Source organism: Branchiostoma belcheri, unplaced genomic scaffold, assembly GCF_001625305.1.
Source record: "Branchiostoma belcheri isolate BF01 breed outbred unplaced genomic scaffold, Haploidv18h27 scaffold44, whole genome shotgun sequence".
Classification (NCBI taxonomy): Eukaryota; Metazoa; Chordata; class Leptocardii; order Amphioxiformes; family Branchiostomatidae; genus Branchiostoma; species Branchiostoma belcheri.
Window position 1 is genome coordinate 2,166,640 of NW_017804065.1, and position 23,657 is coordinate 2,190,296.

The 23,657-nt window shown below is 38.9% G+C and overlaps 1 protein-coding gene and 2 pseudogenes across 1 annotated transcript; 2 read left to right on the plus strand and 1 right to left on the minus strand.

The window, feature by feature from the left end:
• Nucleotides 1–1,941: 1,941 nt before the first annotated feature.
• LOC109478436 lies at nucleotides 1,942–2,588 on the plus strand (annotated as a pseudogene).
• A 9,359-nt stretch (nucleotides 2,589–11,947) lies between these two features.
• On the plus strand, nucleotides 11,948–13,513 carry LOC109478437 (leucine-rich repeat and fibronectin type-III domain-containing protein 3-like). Its single transcript, XM_019779969.1, has 2 exons — nucleotides 11,948–12,505; nucleotides 13,448–13,513. Exons 1-2 carry the CDS (start codon nucleotides 11,948–11,950, stop codon nucleotides 13,511–13,513), a joined length of 624 nt encoding a protein of 207 aa, XP_019635528.1.
• A 6,344-nt stretch (nucleotides 13,514–19,857) lies between these two features.
• Nucleotides 19,858–20,634, minus strand: LOC109478438 (annotated as a pseudogene).
• Nucleotides 20,635–23,657: the final 3,023 nt, after the last annotated feature.

The following is a 23,657-nucleotide window of genomic DNA, read 5'->3' on the forward strand; positions in this document are numbered from 1 at the left end:
AAATGATTATCATGAAACAATCCTAGAACAATCCATGTAGTTTGAAGAATTATCAAAACAAAAATCAAAATATTTACAATAAATTTGTAATGCGTTCCAGATGCAGCTATTTTGGTTGTTTGGCAAGATGCGATTCAGCTCATGTCTGCCTTTTATCTGTTAACCCATTTATTAAAGGTGATAAGACTCAGACTAATAAGAACATGTTTATGCATAACGTTCAACAAACCAAATCCACAGGAATGGTATCCTCGAGCGTACTGTTATTCAAAACTGCAATTCCAACTATTCAGGCATCTTTGTGTTTTCTGCATTACATTTTTTTTGCAACAGAGCAAAAGATTTCATTGCTTAAACTAATGATACATAGCTAGCTTTGGGTGCTATCCGGGATTAGGTTACAAAGTGGATGGTACCCAGGTTAAATATATATAATACAAGAAAGTACCAGTTCGTGTATGTTCTGTTTGGTTTTATGACTTCACGATAAAATGCTTCTATTCAAGTTATTGATTGATTGTGGGAGATGTTTTATTTATTGCCGTTTATCCTAGAGGTGAAGAAAGCAGGTGGTTTCATGGTTTGATGTAGCATTGATTCCGATCCGAAAAAATAGTAGTCGAAATTAAATAAAAGCTTCATACACTTAGGCAAGCGTAAATAGAAACGAACTAGGGTGAAGCGGAAGGTACTTATTCCTTGAGTGGTTTCAATAATAAAATCAATTAATTTCCAGTATTTTTTTGTTTCATTTGTTTGTTTCATTAGGATCCCAATTAGTGTAAATTTCGCACTATTCTTCTCTAAAAGGTGTAATTGGTACTGTAACGTGCCTTTGTTTGGCTCTCCCCAAACACTATCCTGGTTACCAATGTTACTATAGCTATAGCTCCCGATTTCGTATTCTCTATTTACGGAGAGGATTTAAAAAATGAGAGTTAAAATAGCTTTGGCAACATGTCTACCAAACACGGGACCTCCATTCAACGTACTATCCGAGGGACATCCCCAGGCAGTGCTAGGCACCCATGTTCAACTGTGAAGCAAGGAAAGCAGTTTAAAGCGCCTTCCCCAAGGGCAAAACATCGGGGCATGTCGGTATATTCGACGGCACCCAACACCACACGACCCCATGCAGTCCGGCCATTGGTAGGAAGTGTAAAAAGAAGGAAACTTAAATCATGTGATATAACTTAGGCGTCAACCAGGGACGTCGCAATAGGTTAAGCCTCTGGTGCCCTTGAAAGATTCAGACAATTATTCTACTCGTGTCCCATCAGTAATTCTAAGGGAAAGGGGTTGGGACTTGCGCTCGTTGAATTTCATTTACTAAACCCCAATTAGCTTTTTTCGATTTTGTATAGTTGTTTATTTGTCCATGTAATCAGTATATCTCTGTTTAATCATTTTGTGTAGATGGCGCCGTTAGTATAAGTTCCATGGAACTTGAGTTCGACGCCATCTTGTTTAATATGTTTTGCTGTTTTAATAAAAAAAAAGATTCAGACTAATCCCAACTGGCCAGAGAAAAGCATCGTGATAATGCAATGATGGTCCAACAAGCAGACATTGAATAAATAATGCAGATTATAGGTATCCAATTCATTACCTGAATGAATTTGAGAGCACAACCCCATCACAACGTACCATTCGAGGCGCGAACACTGAAAAAAGACGTGGACAGCGGCTTGATCATTGGTAAGTGTTTGATGGGCACATTCAGACTTAACTGTGAAAAGTATCACGTCTTCTAAAATGTATCTTGTCTTTTACGCTATACTTCTACAGAGTTTTGTTCACGTCAATACCGCCACTACTTGTTGGACTTATGGAAACTGTGCAGGGCGAGTGCCTAATTTGAAGACTATACCTGAAAATGTGACTTTGAGAGCACTGGTGCTCAGTAAAAATCACATCAAAGGGCTGACATTCATACCAGAAATGAAGAGGCTGTGTCATCTGGATTTGTCGTACAATCGCCTGAAAGAATTCCCGTGGTCTTCTCTTCGTAACATGTCGAATATTACTGAGCTAAAACTTAACAACAATGAACTATCAAAAGTTGACGACTTCCAAGTCCACCATTGCATAAGATTCCTTCATCTTCAATCCAATCGCATTGTCACGATTCCCGAATCTTTTCTGAACGGATTCAGGCCAAACAACTCACCGAAAAATACCTTCTATATGTACATATCGCAGAACCCTTTCTCTGCGATTGTAAGATCCAGTGGATCGCACGTTTGCGGCGATGTGTGTGGGAACACCGGGACGAAGGCTGCGTCGACGCTGGTTTCAGGAGAGTGAGGAAGTGCATGTTGGCCAACTGCAATTTCCACCCGAGTGGTATTGTAGTCATCCTGGACACACGGGACTACTTCAACTCTGGATCCGTTCGTGCTTTGAAGGGGGATCTGTTACTAAGCTGTGACTCGCCGCAAGAATTACGAGGAAAATTGCTGAAAGACGTCACTCTGCCGACCTGTGCATTTCCCAGCGCATCGGTAACACCACCGCGAGTGGCTGGACAGGACAGTGCGAGTGCCGAGACCGGTTGTGTCTCGTCTGATGTCCGTTGGTATTTCTGAAATACATGTAAAGAACGAAGACATACTAGCACACATGGACGAGCCACCTGAGCACTAAACAAGATCAACAAGATATCCACAATGAGGAGTTAAACGTTGTAAAGGATGCGTCTACCCATGATGACACAAAATTTTGTACTGAATGATAAAAGAGAAAAAGCAAACTACTTAACTTTTTTTTTAAATCAAGACAGTGTGAGCCCGATGGTTCCATAGTACAAACGATGAAGCTCGGCTCAATCAACTACGTCAGATCAATGAAACCACCTCAAAGCTACTTTGATTATACATTGTCATCTTAATTAACATTACCTCTAGTCAGTAACACAATACATACATGTATAGTAAATACTTTGAGTCATTTGAGTTGAAGTTATGGTGCGGCATATTATGTTCATTCTTTTCTAGGAGGACTAACATGTATTATTAATATTACGATAGTTTTGTGCCTCAAGAATATGCAAGGGCAGTAAAATAATAGTAAATCTTCTTTTTAGTCAATATTTATATCTTAAATTTGTTTCAGAGGCAAAATGACAATCTGATTTCTAGAACTGTAACCTAAACAAAGAGTTAATCGTATTCAGCCATGTACATGTGGTTGTCTCTACACTATTCTACACACACCTCACGTTCGTAGCTCAGACGAATCATAGATTTTCCAATCATGAATAAACATTGCACACTCGCACTAACCAAGGACTATCAGAAATGGTACGCTCCCGCCTAAAAGTAATCTGAAACTACCATTTTGTGAATAAATGGTTGAATGTCATCTATTTAGTATCTATGATGAAACTATTTGACAGTACCTTTCAATTAGCTTCATGGTAAATTTTGAACATGACACAAAAATAACAGAGCACTCTGTGATCATGGGCACAACATTAAAATATTCAAAATGCCACAACTATATATGTCTTTAACATCCAATCAATGTATAGTCAGTGTGGTTTCTGCACTAAATATTAAAATGATTATTGTTATCATTGTAAACTAATCTGAATAAAGGTTTTTAGAAATTATTTTGTAGTTTGAACTATGTCTAGTACATTTGTTAGAACTTAATTTAAAACATAATTTGATTACTTTCTCAAATATTAATAATGTGTCAAAGATGCGACTAAATGCATGAGAAATTAGAACCTTTGATTGTTTGAAAACATTTGATTTAGCTTTCAGTCAGCATATATTTCATCTGTTTATAGAAAGTGTTCGGAATACAACACCAACAAACGTAGACCTTTCTCATATTTACGCCATGTTGATTTGATTACATGGATAACATCATGTGGGGACCCCAAAACTTATGAGAGCGAGTGAATATTTAATGGTTGGCAAAAATAGTTGCATTCCTTATAAAATCTACGCGGTCATGAAGGTTGAACAAATGATTAATCACAAAGAGTATGGTGAATAAAAGTACTTGTCATTTTCATTTCTTCACAATTGAAATTGAAATTGACATTGTTTGACATTAGTATCGTTCTCCAATTTTTTTTTGCAATTTACGACATATATTTGCTCATTTTGGGGCAACTGCTGTGTGAGATTTTGAAGACGTTTTGAACGGACGAAAACTCATGCACGCGCGTATGTAATCTATATAGGATCAAATCAACATGGCCTTATTGTGTCTCATGTCTCAGACCAATAACAGCAACGACTTCGTACATAAACAAATCAAACCCTTTGCTACAATGGGCTCACAGAAACGGTAGCCTCCTACGCAAGGCCCCTCTACACTGCAATTTCAACTGTTCTGTAACCGTCATATCGTGGTATGAACAGGTGTATTCGTAGTTTGCATGTGCATCATCATACACATTTTAAGAATGAAACCAATGATAAAATAAGCTGCTAGTATTATACTGTTCAAGTGATGCTACTTGTTAAAGCTTCATCAAGTCTGCCTGTAAACTCTTTTGAAACTGCTGATTAATTGATTGTGGTGGCAACGTCTTTTCTTTGTTTGTTTGTTTGTTTGTTTGTTTGTTACAATTTGTGCACAAATAAAAGCAATTAAAAGAGATGGAGTTGGAATTCTGGTTTGATGTGGTATGAATTCCTGCAGTGGATCTAAATAAACATTTATGATTACTGATTATGAGTACTGACAGATAAAACAAATAGTAGAGTTCAGCAAACGACTTAACAAATGCTTTTGAAATGAAGACGGTGTGAGCCCGATGGTTCCATAGTACAAACGATGATGACACAAACTTTTGTACTGACAGATAAAACAAAGAGTAGAGTTCAGCAAACGACTAATAATAAATGCTTTTTAATTGAAGACTGTGTGAGCCCGATGGTTCCATAGTACAAACGATAATGACACAAAGAGTTTGTACTGACAGATAAAACAAAGAGTGGAGTTCAGCAAACGACTAATAACAAATGCTTTTTATATATATAAATGAAGACGGTACCGGTGTGAGCCCGATGGTTCCATAGTACAAACGATGAAGCTCGGCTCAATCAACTACGTCACATCAATAAAACCACCTCAAAGTTACTTTGATTGCATATTGTCATCTTAATCAACATTACCTCTAGTCAGTAACACAATACATACATGTACTGTAACCTAAACAAAGAGCTAATCGTATTCAGCCATGTACATGTGGTTGTCTCTACACTATTCTACACACACCTCACGTTCGTAACTCAGACGAATCACGGGTTGTCCGTGAATAAACATTACACACACTCACACAAACCAACGACTTTCACAAAAATGGTACGCTCTCGTCTAAAACTAATTCCAAACTACCATTTTATGGATAAATGGATGAATGTCATCTATTCAGTATCTCTGATTAAAACTAATTGACATCTAACTGATTTTTTCGGTACCTTTCTTTTGAACATGGCACAAACGTAGCTTTGTGGCACACAAACGACAACAAACACAACAGAGAACTCTGCGATCATGGCCACAACATCCAAGTATACAAAACGCCACTATACATGACTTTAGCATCCAATCAATGTATAGTCAGAGTTGTTTGATTTGATTTATTAGGCTGTATAAGACATATGTATACAGCCAGGACTGCCCAACTAGCCGGGGGCTATTATAAAGGGCCAGCCCTCACAACAAGAACATAAACTATTCGGAACAGGTAGCAGTTAACAGTGTCGGTTACACTTCTGATAAACATACTATTAAAGTTGTTTCTGCACTAAAGATCATAATAATTATTGTTATCATTGCAAACGAATCTGAGTTAATGTTCTTAGAAATTATTTTGTAGTTTGAAGTATGTCTAGCGCATTTGTTAGAACTTAAGTTTAAAGATAATTTGACCAGTTTATCAAATATTAATAGTGTGTTAAAGATGCGACTAAATTCATGAGAAATTAGGACTTTTGATTGTTTGAAAACATTTGATTTAGCTTTCAGTCAGCCTATATTTTATCTATTAATTCGTTTATAGAAAGTGTTCGGAAAACAACCACCAACAAAGTACACTTTCACATATTTACGACATGTTGATTTGATTATGTGGATGACATCATGTGGGAACCCCAAAACTGATGCGAGCGAGTGAATATTTAATGGTTGGCAAAAAAAGTTGCCTTCCTTATAAAATCTACGTGGTCATGAAGGTTAAACAAATGATTAATAACAAAGAGTATGGTGAATAAAAGAACTCGTCATTTTCATTTCTTCACCATTGAAATTGAAATTGACACTGTGTGACATTAGTATCGTTTTCTAATATTGTTTGCAATTTACGACTCATATTTGCTCATTTTGGAGCAACTGCTTTGTGAGATTTTGAAGACTTTTTCAAACGGACGAAAATTCATGCACGCGCGTATGTAATCTATGTATGATCAAATCAACATGGCCTTATTGTGTCTTATGTCTCAGACCAATAACAGCAACGAGTTCTTACATAAACAAATCAAACCCTTTGCTACAATGGGCTCACAGAAACGGTGGCCTCCTACGCAAGGCCCCTCTACACTGCAATTTCAACTGTTCTGTAACCGTCATGTCGTGGTATGAACAGGTGTATCCGCAGTTTGCATGTGCATCATCATGCACATTTTAAGAATGAAACCAATGATAAAATAAGCTGCTAGTATTATACTGTTCAAGTTTTGCTACTTGTTAAAGCTTCATCAAGTCTGCCTGTAAACTCTATTCAAAGTGCTGATTAATTGATTGTGGTGGCAACGTCTTTTCACTTTGTTTGTTTGTTTGTTTGTTTGTTTGTTACAATTTGTGCACAAATAAAAGCAATTAAAAGAGATGGAGTTGGAATTCTGGTTTAATGTGGCATGACTTCCTGCAGTGGACCTAAATAAACATTTTTGAGTACTGATTATGAGTACTGACAGATAAAACAAAGAGTAGAGTTCAGCAAACGACTTAACAAATGCTTTTGAAATGAAGACGGTGTGAGCCCGATGGTTCCATAGTACAAACGATGATGACACAAACTTTTTACTGACAGATAAAACAAAGAGTAGAGTTCAGCAAACGACCAATAATAAATGCTTTTTAATTGAAGACTGTGTGAGCCCGATGGTTCCATAGTACAAACGATAATGACACAAACGTTTGTACTGACAGATTAAACAAAGAGTGGAGTTAATCGAAATTAGTGACATTTGTTAAGTCTGTGAATTTGTGAGAAAAAGGTATGTGCATATTTTCTGTATCAGCCTTGTTAGTTGTATACCATTCTGAAATATATATAAATGTATTAGACAATTTGTCAGGATAGTTAAGTTAAAGATTGTACAAACAGACAGAAATTGATGAATCTGATGTAACAATTTATTATCTATGTACATATGTATTCGATACTCAATAAAGAACAGAGATGAAAAAAAAGAGTGGAGTTCAGCAAACGACTAATAACAAATGCTTTTTAGATGAAGACGGTACCGGTGTGAGCCCGATGGTTCCATAGTACAAACGATGAAGCTCGGCTCAATCAACTACGTCACATCAATAAAACCACCTCAAAGTTACTTTGATTGCACATTGCCATCTTAATCAACATTACCTCTAGTCAGTAACACAATACATACATGTATAGTAAATACTTTGAGTCATTTGAGTTCAAGTTACGGTGCTGCATATTATGTTCATTCATTTCTAGGAGGACTAACATGTATTATTACTCCGTGAAGGAGGTCAGGACCTCCGGACGGAGTGTTGTGATCGGCTGATTTTTCGTGTTCGCAGTCAAAACACTGGGTTCTCTTTGTGTAATCGGCACGCAATTTTATACGCCGTCTGCGGGCATGCCCGTGTTGATGCACGAATGTGTATTTTTGTCGTTGCTGCTTTCGCGGTCAATGTAATATTGCAGACGCACCCCTATAATTACGAGGCGATTTGGAATGGTCCAGAAAAACGCGTTGTTTGGAATAGCAGTGGGGGGGTGTAACTTCATGCAGATACGGGGTGGTTTTGATAAGTGGTTCCAGATGTTTTTGCCCATGGTTAAGAGATGCCAAGTTTTTTGGAAGATGTTCGCAGCCAAAACGCATTCTTCCGTACGTCGCATTTCTGTGTAATTTCGCATGTGGTGTGGCATTATGTCCGGGATGATGCACGTCTTTTTATTTTTACCGTAGCTGTTTTGATATTGGAGTAAATGCTTATTTTCGAAACATCCCCATGTCGTTGAAATGTTGTCGTCCGTTTATGTCACCGGTAGTAAGTCGCGGCGGGGCTGATGGGGACGGAAATGTGGGGTGGTCAGAGGTCAACATTAGGAAATGTTAATACCGATGACGTAATCCTATCGATTTCAAACTGGTCGGGTGTGGCGACCTAGTGGCGGCGTGTATTTAGTCACGTAGCAACTGGCCGGTCGTCCTAGCAACGACACATGGCCAATATTTTTGGGTTGGGCCGCTCCATAGTGTTAGTGGAGCAGCTCTTTGGAAAAATGGACAATATTTTTGAGCAACCCATCAATGTGTTTTGCCTCGTGGTCGGATGTGGTCTGGGGCTGGTAAACCACACATATTAGTAGATCGGATAATTTAATGATTTGCTAGTTGTAAAAGGGCGTCTTGTAGTATGAGCCGGTATATGAAGAAGTAGCCTGTGTTACACAATCATGCTTTCGGCCGGATTGATGTGCAACTGTTACTAATTGCAGGGACTGCGCTAATGCCGACCAGTCGCGCTGTCCTGATACACCGCGAATGTGCGAGTGTTCCCTGTAGACAGTCCCGGGAGCACATTCCTGGAGCCAAACCAAAATACGTTCATGAACCGAGTCCAAAAAACCGAAACGTGAAAATCGGATGATCGGACCTGATGTACATTTCTCTTTCTGTAGATTGTACACACAATACACACATCTTTAGATAATCTGGCCATGGCAGGTAAAAAAAAGTAACCCTGAATCATACTACATTAGCGTAAATGCATGTCTATGCGTTCAAAACAAGAAAAGAAATTGTTTTCCGGTATTAATTTCTTGAAACACGGCGCTGAATATTGACGCAAAAATATTTCGGGCATCGCGCGCCCTTCCCCGTTGTTTAGACTGTATGCAAATCCCGCGTCACGTGTCGGCATTTCGCATCTCTTATTGGTTGTTGCGTCTTAAGATGACTGAGCCGACGCGCGTTGAAACAATTTTTCTTTGTTCGATTTATCACACTTCACAGAGAATTGTTGCCAATGGCTACTTCTTTTTGTTGCAATATATAATACTTCACGGAGAATTGTCGCCTATGGCATCTTGTTAATATTACGATACTTTTGTGTCTCAAGAATGTGCAAGGGCAGTAAAATAATAGCAAATCTCCTTTTTAGTCAATATGTATATCTTAAATTTGTTTCAGTAGCAAAAATTGACATTTGATCTGATTTGTAGAGCTGTAACTTAACAAAGAGCTAATCGTATTCAGCCATGGGCATGCGGTAGTCTCTACACTATTCTACACACACCTCACGTTCGTAGCTCAGACGAATCACGGGTTGTCCATGAATAAACATTACACACACACACTCTCACACAAACCAAGGACTCACAGAAATGGTACGCTCTCGTCTAAAACTAATTCCAAACTACCATTTTATGGATAAATGGATGAATGTCATCTATTCAGTATCTCTGATTAAAACTAATTGACATTTAACTGATTTTTTCGGTACCTTTCTTTTGAACATGGCACAAACGTAGCTTTGTGGCACACAAACGACAACAAACACAACAGAGAACTCTTCGATCATGGCCACAACATCCAAATATACAAAACGCCACTATATATGACTTTAGAATCCAATCAATGTATAGTCAGAGTTGTTTGATTTGATTTATTAGGTTGTATAAGACATATGTATACAGCCAGGACTGCCCAACTAGCCGGGGGCTATTATAAAGGGCCAGCCCTCACAACAAGAACATAAACAATTCGGAACAGGTAGCAGTTAACAGTGTCGGTTACACTTCTGATAAACATACTATAGAGTTGTTTCTGCACTAAAGATCATAATAATTATTGTTATCATTGCAAACGAATCTGAGTTAATGTTCTTAGCAATTATTTTGTAGTTTGAAGTATGTCTAGCGCATTTGTTAGAACTTAAGTTTAAAGATAATTTGACCAGTTTATCAAATATTAATAGTGTGTTAAAGATGCGACTAAATGCATGAGAAATTAGGACTTTTGATTGTTTGAAAACATTTGATTTAGCTTTCAGTCAGCCTACATTTAATCTATTAATTCGTTTATAGAAAGTGTTCGGAATACAACACCAACAAACGTACACTCTCACATATTTACGACATGATGATTTGATTATATGGATAACATCATGTGGGAACCCCAAAACTGATGCGAGCGAGCAAATATTTAATGGTTGGCAAAAAAAAAGTTGCCTTCCTTATAAAATCTACGCGGTCATGAAGGTTGAACAAATGATTAATAACAAAGAGTATGGTGAATAAAAGAACTTGTCATTTTCATTTCTTCACCATTGAAATTGACATTCTGTGACATTAGTATCGTTTTCCAATTTTTTTTGCAATTTTCCTCATTTTGGAGCAGCTGCTTTGTGCGATTTGAAGATTTTTTAAACGGACGAAAACTCATGCACGCGCGTATGTAATCTATATAGGATCAAATCAACATGGCCTTATTGTGTGTCTCGCGTCTCAGACCAATAACAGCAACGAGTTCTTACATAAACAAATCAAACCCTTTGCTACAATGGGCTCACAGAAACGGTAGCTTCCTACGCAAGGCCCCTCTACAATGCAATTCCAACTGTTCTGTAACCGTCATATCGTGGTATGAACAGGTGTATCCGTAGTTTGTATTTGCATCATCATACACATTTTAAGAATGAAACCAATGATACAATAAGCTGCTAGTGTTATACTATTCAAGTTTTGCTACTTGTTAAAGCTTCATCGAGTCTGCCTAGAGTAAACTCTATTGAAACTGCTGATTAATAGATTGTGGTAGCACCGTCTTTTGTTTGTTACAATTTGTGCACAAATACAACAATAAAAATATATGGAGTTTGAATTCTGGCTTGATGTGGCATTAATTTCTACAGTGGACCAAAATAAACAGTTACGATGAACCAAACATTTAGAAGTTGTTTTAAGTACGACAGATTGTTTCAATTTCCTTTAGTCCCAACATTTTCAGGAAATATTCCTAATAAGTCTAGCTTGCATATCTTTATTTCTTTTAGATTACTTTTCATAGTACTGTATTGTATTGTATTGTGAATCATACTGCATATCAGCGAATGAAGGCTGCTACTGTATGTTCTGTCTTGCAACAAGGACGTAAATAAACGATTCATACATACATTTCATGCAGAAGTGATAGGTGATAGTTCAGTTAATTAAAGGCGATTAAAAAGTTCAGATTAATACGCGATAATCAAGCGGCGAAACGACACTAAGCATTATCTATGATACCAACGCAGATATCATCTATTTCACATGCATCTTGAATAAACAATGCAGTGATCCTTGACGTGATATAGACATTGAATAATGCAGATTCCAGGAATCCAAGCCAACGAAACCATGTTATTCATTCGTTACACAACTACTACATGGAGGCGGACAAAGGTATGCTTACTTGTAAGTTTTTATTATTGATGACCAAATCCGAAAAAATAGGCCTACCTGCGGAAGATATTACCTCTTCTTTCAGCCAATATGTATTTTGTTATTTCAATCATACTTCTACAAAATTTTGCTCACGTCAACACAGCCATTACTTGTTGGACTTATGGAAACTGCGCAGGGCAAGTGCCTAATTTAAAGACCATACCTGGCAATGTGACTGTGAAAGCACTACTGCTCAATTCAAATGACATCAAAAAGCTGACATTCATACCAGAAATGCAGGAGCTGTGTCATCTGGATTTGTCCTACAATCGCCTAAAAGAATTCCCGTGGTCTTCTCTTCGTAACATATCGCATCTTACAGAGCTAAAACTGAACAACAATGAACTATCAAAAGTTGACGACTTCGTCCAAGCCCACCATTGCATAAGATATCTTCATCTTCAATCCAATCGCATTACCGCGATTCCCGAATCTTTTCTGAACGGATTCAGGCCGATCAATCCACCAAGAAATACTTTCTTTCTGCGGATACACCAGAACCCTTTCCTCTGTGACTACAAGATCCAGTGGATCGCTCGTTTGCGGCGATGTGTGTGGGAACACCGGGATGAAGGCTGCATTGACGCTCCTTTGTCGAAAGTGAGGACTTGCATGTTGTCTAACTGCAATTTCCACCCGATTATTGTCATCCTGGACATGCGCGAATTTCGCAGCAACATTATTCTTCTGCCTAGTGAGAATACGTTACTAAGGTGTGACTCGCCGCAAGAATTACGAGGAAAATTGCTGAAAGACGTCACTCTGCCGACCTGTGCATCCCCCAGCGCATCGGTAACACCACCACTTGCGGTTAATCATGTGTCAAACACAGTTGGACAAGACAGGACAGAAATACAAGTGCCCAACACCTCTATAAGAACTGTCAGCATATCTAAACCTTCATTGACGAAGCCTTGGAAAGGTGAGGTTATTTCTAGTCATTTGTGTACATACATTGCACCATACAAAATAGTACTAGCTTACACCACCTTTCCCCGGGAAAGACTGTTGAAAGATCGTGGAGCGTTCCGAAAATTTCTTAGATTTCTCAAAGGCTTTCCATAGGGGGCATAATGATCCCCTTTATCTCTCCGCTGTCTCTCTCTTAATGATATTGATATAGCTTCAGACTTGATTATTTGTCACATGTATTTAGTTCTGAAAATATTTTCAAGTCAGAAAACGTGATAGTTGGAAAAGACGTGATGATTGTTTTTAATATGGTTATCTTATTCACACTACTAGTAAATATGAGATAGAGGGATGCTAACTCATTTTTTCACTAGAAGTAGCTATAGCTTCAATGATCTCAAAGGCCTTCCAATAATATTTCAGAGTCCCATCAAAGACCTAGGGCTCTGTTCGCCTACCTTTTGAAATTCATTGTCATTATTATGATAATTGTAAACCAGTCTCAGGTATAGATATATATCGTGGCTGGTATAGTAAATGTCAGACGCAATCTACCTGACTTCTATCAACAGAAATCTATCACTCCACTTGGCTGGCTGTTTACCAGTTATATATCATATATTTACACACAAAGTTCTTCCATAAACAAGTTTATTTGCGCAGGCAAATGTATTGCCCATCGGTCTATTATCATTTATTATATAAAAACTATTGAATAGGTGACGCAGCTCTATATCTACACAAAGAAAATTAACCTACACGTTTTCTTCTTCTCTACAGAGAATATCAGCTCCATCCTCGGTGTGTCTCTCGCTATCATAGTTGTTGCTAGTATCGCCTTCCATCTCGGGTCTCATCGACGACACAGAGGTGTTCATCACCAGGTGAGAGGGCCGGCGTCCGGAGAGCCAAGACGCCGAAGACGTCATCACGAAGACGACAACAACTTCATAGAAATGGTCGACCAACGGGGGAGCTCGGGAGATTCGCCTTCAAACTCAAGGAGTGTCGAGAGCGGCAGTGCCCGCCTGACTGTGCCCAGCAGGGAAGGGCGAGCTGCAACATTGCACCAAACGTCTGTTGTCTAGATCTAGTCCAAGACGTTATTGGTTAAGTTGACCAAAACAAAGGCATTTCAGGCATATGTTGAAACTATAATCTTATACAGATCTGATTTGTGGGTCATGAACAGTACAAGAATTTTAAAACATTGACGGCACCTACACTGGATGCTGCGGGAAATCACATCTCAAACAAACAGTTTTATGGAACATTCCCAAAAGCAAATATCACCACGGTAGTGGCTCGTGGTAGAGAACCAACTGGACGACATTTAATTTGGACTCCGGAGATACAAAAGAAGGATCGGTCGTCCAACCAGAACTTTAAAGAAACTCATTTAATCTGAAACTGGTTTACAAGGACCTGGACGTATGTCTGCAATCACTGACAAACAGTACTGGAACTTCTGTCACACCTCGTGACTAAGACGAAGAAGAAAAAGAAGGTTATGTTGTGAACAAATATCCTCTAGCAGTGTCATTTCTGTTTGAATACAGATGAAAAAAGGCATAGTCTTCATGGCTCGTTATAGGATGAAATGTTGGTCCAAAAGGAACGATAGAAAGGTAGACAGCCCAAATTGGATGTCGTATGCCATATAGCACTTGTAGTTGTTTGGATACTGTTATAACATCATTTGAAATACCAACTTCTTTGTAACTGCCCTTGGGTTTTTGATATTCATAGTGTACTGTAGAAATCACTGTCCACCAGTTTATTATTTCCGGGAAAGGATTCTGTATTTGGTCGATGTTTGCGTGTTCGCAGCTGTATCTCACGGTGGGCTGGACCACTTACTTTGGATCTCGGTATATGATTAGGTACTGGGGTCCAGATGATGCGGTTCTTACATGTATATTATTGTGTACTATGGTTGTCACCTCACCCACCTTGTAGCGGTACTGTCAGTGATATCTTAAATTTACAGTGATCATTGTGATCATCATGCGTTACATTCTTCCTGCTGAAGGTTTGGCATCTCAGATTTCTTGTTGTACATATTGCAACAATATGTTTGCATAATGCAAGGCCACAAGGACAAAAGGCCACGATTGGAGATTAACGGTGAACGTTGGTTTGAAGTCTTGTACATACTTGGATTAGCAGCTCTTGGATTAGCAGCTCAGATTAATCATAACATGTTCGTGATAAACAGTATGCACATCAATTCAGGCTGCTGTTGTGTGTTATTTTGGCATTACATGTATGTTTTCCGTATTTTATATTCTACTTCTACGTATACACAGGACAGGACTATGACTATGTCAGTATCACTATTTTCTTCGTTGCATGTTATTTTTAATGCTCAATAAACTAAGAAATAAGCAACCGCTACTTGTTTGAAGACTTCACATGATGTGTATTAATAAAGACATGCACCCTTTTCAAGTTTGCAACAATCAATTTTTGAGCGTCTGTTGAATGTAAAGGACGTCGCTCAATGTAAGGTCAAAAGACCACTTCTGGGCTCAGACCTAAGTTGCTGGGAGGTATAGGTGGTTCCTCTGCGTATTACGAGTATTAAAGACATGCAGCTTTTAAGTTTGCAAACCACCCTTTGTTGAGCGTCTGTTTTGTATATACGACGTTCCTCAATGCAAGGTCAAAAGATCACTTCTGTGCACAGAACTAAGTTGGTGGCCATGGGAGGTATAGGTTGCAACGATTTAAAGGTTTGAAGGCTCCACAGAAGTTGGATTAGCAGCTCAGACTAATCATAACAGTTCGTGGTAAACAATATCCACATCAATTCAAGCTGATACTGCGTGTTCTGTTGACATTATGTTTTACGGTACAAGTATTTAATATTCTACTGCTACCTGCACACATGACTCACTCGTTACAGGATGCTTAATCAATGAAAAAATAAGCTTCTATTAATTTTTGTTGACACTGTACATGATGCGTATTAATGGAGATATGCAGCTTATAAATCCACTATCCTTTGTTGAGGTTCTGTTGAGGTTTGCTGAGTATAAACGACGTCAATGTAAGTCCAAAAGCTCACTTCTGGTCCCTCAACAAAGATGGTGGGAGAAGGTATAGGTGGCTACGCTAGGAGATTAACAGTGAACATTGGTTTGAAAGCCTTCATATATGATGCACACACCATGGGTTAGCAGCTCAGACTAATCATAATACGTTCGTGATAAACAATATTCACGTCAATTCGATCAAGCTGATATTATGTGTTCTCTTCGCATCGTTATGTTTAGCGTATTTTTTTTATTCTACTGCTACCAACACACAGGACAGGGCTATGTTTGACACCATAGCATCAGTATTTTCCCCGTTGCAGGTTATTTTTTTGATTGCTCAATAAACTAAGAAATAAGCAACTGATACTTGCTTGAAGACTTCACATGATGCGTAGTACGAGTATTAAAGACATGCAGCTTTTAAGTTTGCAAACCACCCTTTGTTGAGCGTCTGTTTTTTATATACGACGTTCCTCAATGCAAGGTCAAAATATCACTTCTGTGCACAGAACTAAGTTGGTGGGAGGTATACGTTGCAACGATTTAAAGGTTTGAAGGCTCCGCAGAAGTTGGATTAACAGCTCAGACTAATCATAACAGTTTGTGGTAAACAATATTCACATCAATTCAAGCTGCTATTGTGTGTTCTGTTGACACTATGTTTTATGGTACAAGTACTTAATATTCTACCGCTGCCTGCACACAGGACTGACTCGTTACAGAATGCTCAATCAATGAAAAAATAAGCTTACGTAGAGATATGCAGCTTTTAAATTTGCAACTATACTTTGTGAGGTTCTGTTGAGTATAAACGACGTTGCTTATAAATGTAAGGACAAAAGCTTCTGGTCCCTGAACAAAGATGGTGGGACGAGGTATAGATGGCTACGTTAGGAGATTACCGATGAACTTTGGTTTGAAGGCTTGAATATAATGCGCACAAGTTGGATTAGCAGCTCAGACTAATCATAACAGTTCGTGGTAAACAATATTCACATCAATTCAAGCTGCTATTGTGTGTTCTGTTGTCATCATGTTTTACGTTACAAGTACTTAATATTCTACTGCTACCTGCACACAGGACTGACTCGTTACAGGATGCTCAAACAACGAATAGATAAGATTTAATTAATTTTTGGACACAGTACATGATGTGTATTAATAGAGATATGCAGCTTTTAAATTTTCAACTATCCTTTGTTGAGGTCCTGTTACGTATAAACGGCGTTGCTCAATGTAAGGCCAAAAGATTCTGGTCCCTGAACAAAGATGGTGGGAGGAGGTAGAGGTGTCTACGTTAGGAGATTAACAGCGAACGTTGGTTAAAAAGCCTTTATTTATGCTGCACACATCTTGCTTGGATTAGAAGCTCAGGCTAATCACAACACGTTCGTGAGAAACAATATGCACATCAATTCAAGCTGCTTGGTCTGTTGGCATTGTTAATGTAAAACGCATGTTCTATTCTATTGCAACCAACACAAAGGACAGGACTATGATTGAAACCACAGTGTCAGTATTGCTATTTCTCTTGTTGCAGGTTATTTTTTGATTGCTCAATAAACTAAGAAATAAGGCTGCTACTTGTTTGTAGAGTTCACATGATGTGTATTGATAAAGACATGCAGCTAGACTTTGTTGAGGTTCTGTTGAGTATAAGCGACGCTGCTCAATGTAAGGTCAAAATTTTAAAGCCCACTTCTGGTCCCTCAACAAAGATGGTGGGAGGAGGTATATAGGTGGCTAGGAGATTAACAGTGAACGTTGGTTTGAAATCCTGCATATTATGATGCACACACCATGGGTTAGCAGCTCAGACTAATCATAATACGTTCGTGATAAACAATATATTCACATCAATTTAACCCTAAACAGTACACCTGGGGTCCGCGCGGACCCCAGCACTATATATTCTGTAATATATTTTTTGTTTCTAAAGATTTTTTTCTGAAATTTTAGGTAATTGTCACCCACAAAGTTGTCTCTCAATACAGTGCAGAAAACTCCGTTTCTACTATTTATAAAAAAAATTATATCTGATTTTCTTCAGTCCCTTCAGTCTGAAATGGGTTTAAAAATCGGGTATTTCCTCTTGTCTTCTTTTCTTCACCAAAAATAGAAAAAGTTCAAAATGTATGATTATTGTATGTAATGTGGACACAGAGGTTCCCACATCAGTTTGCAAAACAATTGAGCTGGTAACATGTTGATAATTTCTAAAAATTAGCAAAAAACTGTTCTGGGGTCCGCGCGGACCCCAGGTGTACAGATTAATCAGTCCGGGAAGGTGTACTGTTGAGGGTTAAGCTGCTATTGTGTGGTCTGTTGGCATTGGTCTCTTATTACTTTTGGCTTGTTTGTGTGTGTGTGTGTGTGTGTGTGTGTGTGTGTGTGTGTGTGTGTGTGTGTGTGTGTGTGTGTGTGTGTGTGTGTGTGTGTGTGTGTGTGTGTGTGTGTGTGTGTGTGTGTGTGAGAGAGAGAGAGAGAGAGAGTGTGTGTGTGTGTGTGTGTGTGTGTGTGTGTGTGTGTGTGTGTGTGTGTGATAGATTCAACCTCTATATCCCTGGCCAGGATCACTCACCATTACACCAACCATAGATTACACTTTTGTTGTACCACAGTTTAACACCTGTGCCATACATTTTCTCCATCCAGAACAAAAAAATAAGGAATAGATTCATTCAATGCAAGAGTGGCAACGATTTGTGTTTAATCACTTGTACATGACATTGTGATACAATTCAATCCAGGATAGCTGTCATTACTATTTTTACCTTAGCTTTTTATGTACATTCTATAATTCCTTACTGACCTTGAAAGAAATTGTGGTTCTAGGTAGTCATTAACGTCAATATACAAGGAGTTATGTCTTTCCAAAACTTTCATAATTATGAACGATTAAGTCGTATGTAAAAGATCAAGAATAGTGCATTAGAGAAAACATTGACAGGTAAATAAGTTCTTTACAAGCTGTTAAACACTTGATGATCAAATATGCAACATTTGGTTTTAGAATTTGCTGATGTCATTTCAAATCTCCCACTTTTACAGGAGTTTTTCAGCTGCCTTAACCCTACCCATTGGACCCGCCCACCAGGCGACTTGGTAAAATCGCTTGTGATAAATCTTGATTACTATACATTATTTCCTTTTTTACCATTTTATTATTGTTGCCTTTTACATTTTGATGATATTTGGTCCATGGTTTGACGTAGTGAGTGAGTGAGTCACGGTGAGTGAGTGAGTGAGTGACTAAGTGAGTGAGTGAGTGAGTGAGTGACTGAATGAATGAATGAATGAATGAATGAATGAATGAATGAATAAATAAATTTGTAACCGTTTGTAACGACAAAGAAGTGGCCGTGTTTTGGTGCTTATCACTTTCTTTGGGACTTCGCTGATTGTTGAGAGAAAAACGGCGTGTGGCTTTTGTCCACGAAGAATCTTGTTGAAGAAACCCTACAACGACCTTACGTTTTGTGATACTGGTCAACATTGACAGCATTTGAGGCGAGCATCTTACTCACCGTTTGTAACGGCAAAGAAGTCGTTGCTTTTTTCGGACCAGCATGTTGTATACCTTTTCGCCAATTCTTAATCAAAGTACGTCTTGGGCTTTTCTTACGCAAGGAATCTTGTTGTAAACGTCCCAGAACGGCATTAAAGCTCTTGCGCTGGTCAACGCTAACAACATTCGAGACGGGCATCTTCATAACCGTTTGTAGCGGCAAAGAACGCGCCATGTTTTTTGAACCAGCATTTTGTTTGCATTTTCGCTGATCGTCGATTGAAGTGCAGCTTTCGTCTTCTTCCACTTTTCTTGAGCAGCCTTCCTGAAGATGCCTATCAACGCGAGAATCACTCTGGTCAACACTTACTATACTTTGAACACGCCCCTCGGCCATCGTTGACAAAGACAAAGAAGTGACCAAGTTATTGTAAAAGGCCTGTCTCCGTTTTCTGCAATAACTGATACATCTGATGATGAAGGCTACAACCAAGAGAGCCAGCGTACCGCCAAGGATTTCAGCTGTGAGCCCTGTGGAAGGACAGAAGAAACGCTAGATTTCATGTATGTATATTCATCTAAGCTGATGGTTAACATTGTAGAAGGCTAAACTGTGTTCTAATCGTACAAGGAAGTGTATCGAATTTCAAATGCCTCTAACCCTTCTCAGGTTTAAATATGCGTTAGAATTGTATCTTGTGGCTCAAATCTGAGACCCATGTAAGGAAGGAGTACAGAAATAAAAGCGACTCACTTTTCCAAAAGAGCGAAAATTCCGGAGTGTTGACCGTGGTTCTCTCCCAGCTGTTGGTAACGAGTGTTGGTGGCCCTGACTCCGCTGATGCCTTCTCAGATTCTTGAACCCCTAAATTATCTGGAGACGACGTTTGTTCTGCACTTCCCGAAGAGTTAGGAGGTGCACATGTCGATAGAGAAACGTCTCTCAGCAAGTTTTCTTTCAGTTCTTGCGGTGAGTCACATCTAAGAAACTCTTCAGAGGTTCTTTGCTTTACGATAGGGTGGTCATCCAACTGAAGCCAGTCCAGGATAACCGCAACGCCATTCGGGTGGAAGTTGCACTTGTCCAGTATACACCTCATGACCCTGACAGGAGAAGCGTTGACACAGCCTTCATCCCGGTGTTCCCACACACATCGCCGCAAACGTGCGATCTACTGGATCTTACAGTCACAAAGGAGAGGATTCTGCCATATCCGCAGATAGAATGTCTGTTTGGGGGACCTGAATCCATGCAGGAAAGTTTCGGCAATCGCGGTGATGCGATTGAATTGAAGGTGAAGATAAGTCAAGGATTGGGGGAAGTCGACGTAGGCGTCAACTTTCGAAATTTCGTTATTGTTCAGTTTTAAATGAAGAATATTCGATGCATTCTTCAGAGAAGACCACGGGAATCTTCTCAAACGATTGAAGGACAAATCAAGTAGGAATAGCTTCGGCATTTCTGGTATGTTTGTCAGCTCTTTGATGTCATTTGTATTAAGTAGCAGTGATTTTACAGTCACATTTTCGGGTATGGTCTTTAGATTAGGCACTTGCCCTGCACAATTTCCGTAAGTCCAACAAGTAATGGCTGTGTTGACCTGAACCACATTCTGTAGAAGTAATATTAAAAAGACAGAAAACATTTTGGCTCATAAAAGAGATGATACCTTCCTGGATTCGATTTGTCTCCTGGCGTGGTCTTCAAGTGTCTTAAATAGATGTTATGCTATGATGGGCTTTATGGTCGCTAGTACCTGCAACCGATGGAGAAATTAAATTACATTTACCACATCATTTATCACATCTAATGACTATGAACGTCTGACTATTATCCGTTCGTCTGGCCGTTATTTTCATTTCTTTATTTGAATTTACCACAAGTACAAATATACAAGTGGAAGGGAGGGCAAAACCTTTACAAGTCTTCCCAAACACTACAATATAAATACAGAACATTTTGACAATTCTACAAATGAATTTTACATAGACATGTAACTTCTGTATCAGCCAATGATTGCATCTAGGATCACTACACAGAGGACCACCACTATACACTGTCTAGTTGTCAAACTACAGATGCTCTCTAGACATTAACATTTGGTTACACTTACTAGCATTTCTCTGGCATCAGTCAGAACTCGCTGGCGTATAGCTAGCTTAAAAAGACTACGACGCAATATTCTGATTGACCCCCAACGTCCTATTTTGAATATTTCCTAGAAATAGCCGAACTACAAGGACGTCGGTTTCATGACTGAAAGAGGAAATATCTAGTTTCTTACCATTTGGTTCATCCCCCATCTTGGAAACATCAAGGCGAATAGCATCTTTTCCCTGTTTTGTAAAGGTCTATGTTATAAGTCACGAGGCATGAAACTTATCTATTGCATCGATTGTTTGCATGGATTGCTTTTTATATATATTTGAATAGTAATGATTTCGTTATCAAAGCCATGTAACATCTTACACCACTCACTTGCGACCTTGACAGTTAACTTCCAAGGCAACACATTGGAAGAAAAGGTTTATACTTAGCGCATGTCGTGCCTTTATTGCAGTTAGAATTCGTTTGTTTTGCAAGGTGTATTTCCCTCACTCACAACGACACAGACCAAGTAGATATGGATATTTAAAAAGGTAACAAAGTAATTGTCAATTATGGTTGTCATATTTTCCTTCCCTGGAAAAGGCAGTTGAAATCTTCTGGCTTTGTAAGATATTCTGCTTTGTTTAGTACTTCAGGAACGGGACAAAACACTGTGACCAATTTCATTTCTAGCATGCAAGTTGGATGTGTGATAGGTTCCCAACCTCAAGGTCCATGGTCAGGGTTACTCACCATTAAACCAATCAGGCTATTTTGTTGTACTAATTGTAATCACTATGTACTAATTTTATACCAGAAGAAAATAATGAATAGATTCTTTGAATGCAAGAGTGACAAAAATTTGTGTTTAATCATCGCATATGATATGGCAAGTTTTGTGATGCAATTGATCAAGTTGTCATATACTATTTTCAGCTATCTTTCCATATTTAATAAAATTAATACCCAGCGAAAGAACACAAAAACCAAGGGCAACCACAAATTGATCGACATGGTGGTTCTAGATTTTGATTAGTCTGTGGGATGCACAAAGTACAAGGCTGTCTGTCTTCCGTCAACTTATGAATATCGAAGTTACATGTAAAAACCAAGGACAATAGAAAATAGAAAACATTGACATTAAAGAAAGTTATCGTTACAAGCTTTCACACACTTGATAATCAGGAACGCTTAAACTTTCAGTTAGAATTGCCTGGTGTCGTGTCCAATCGCCTACTCCGATCTTGTTGAAGAGGCCCTAGAACGGCACTACGGGTCTGATACTGATCAATACTGACAATATTTGAGGCTAGCATTTTACTAACCGATTGTAACGGTATAGAATTCAAAGCTGTCGTGTTTTTCGGACGCGCACTTTTTTTGCGTTTAGCCCGAGTGTCGATTGAAGGACGCCTTGGGCTTTGCATTCGCAAAAAATCTTGTAGACGTCCTAGAAAGGTATTATAGTTCTGGTGCTGGTCAACGCTGACCACATTTGAGACGGGCATCTTACTAACTGTTTGTAAAGGCAAAGAAGGCATCGTGCTTTTTGTACCAGCACTTTGTTTACGTCTTCGCCGAGTGTCAATGTGCACGTTTGCACCGAGGGTGGCATTGCTGGTCTGACCCTGGTCAACATTGACTAACTTTGACACGGACATCTTACTAACCGTTTGCAACGGCAAAGCAGTGCCCGTGCTTTTCGGATTAACATGTGGGTCGGGTTTGCACCGAGAGTGAACTGAAGGACTGCATTGACGATGTCCATCAACAGTAGAATCACTCTGGTCAACGCTTACTATCATTTGAAGAAGACGGTTCCTGGTTCTTGTTGGCAAGGTCGGAGCACTGGCCAAGTTATTGAAACAGGCACGTCGTCGTTTTCTGCAATGGCTGATACATCTGATGATAAAGGCAGCAACAAAGAGAGCCAGCGCTCCGCCAAGGATGCCAGCTATGAGCCCTGTGGAAGGACAGATTACACGTTAGATGGAATTGTTGGTAAACATTGTTGTAACTAGAAAGGCCAATATTTGCTTTGGAGCAAATACAGCGATGGGTTCACCACATTTTACCACATGGCAGGGAAAGAATGAGAAACACAAGGGAAAACAATGATTTACATTGATATAACTATAATATGAAGTAAAATACAACTAAAACAACAGTTGGATAGCTATTCCCTACTTTATTGGTTAGGATTTTTAATTGCATAATGCAAACTGTTGATTTTCAAAATAAAAAAAAAGCGTCCATGCCCGGCATTCCAATGCTGGAGCAGGAAAGCTTGAAATACCTACCAAACCACTTGAATACAGACATACTGTCAGTATGGAAATGCTTCTGTGCAGGTGTTAATCAAGTTAAATCCCAACAGCCAATCAGCAAGAAGTA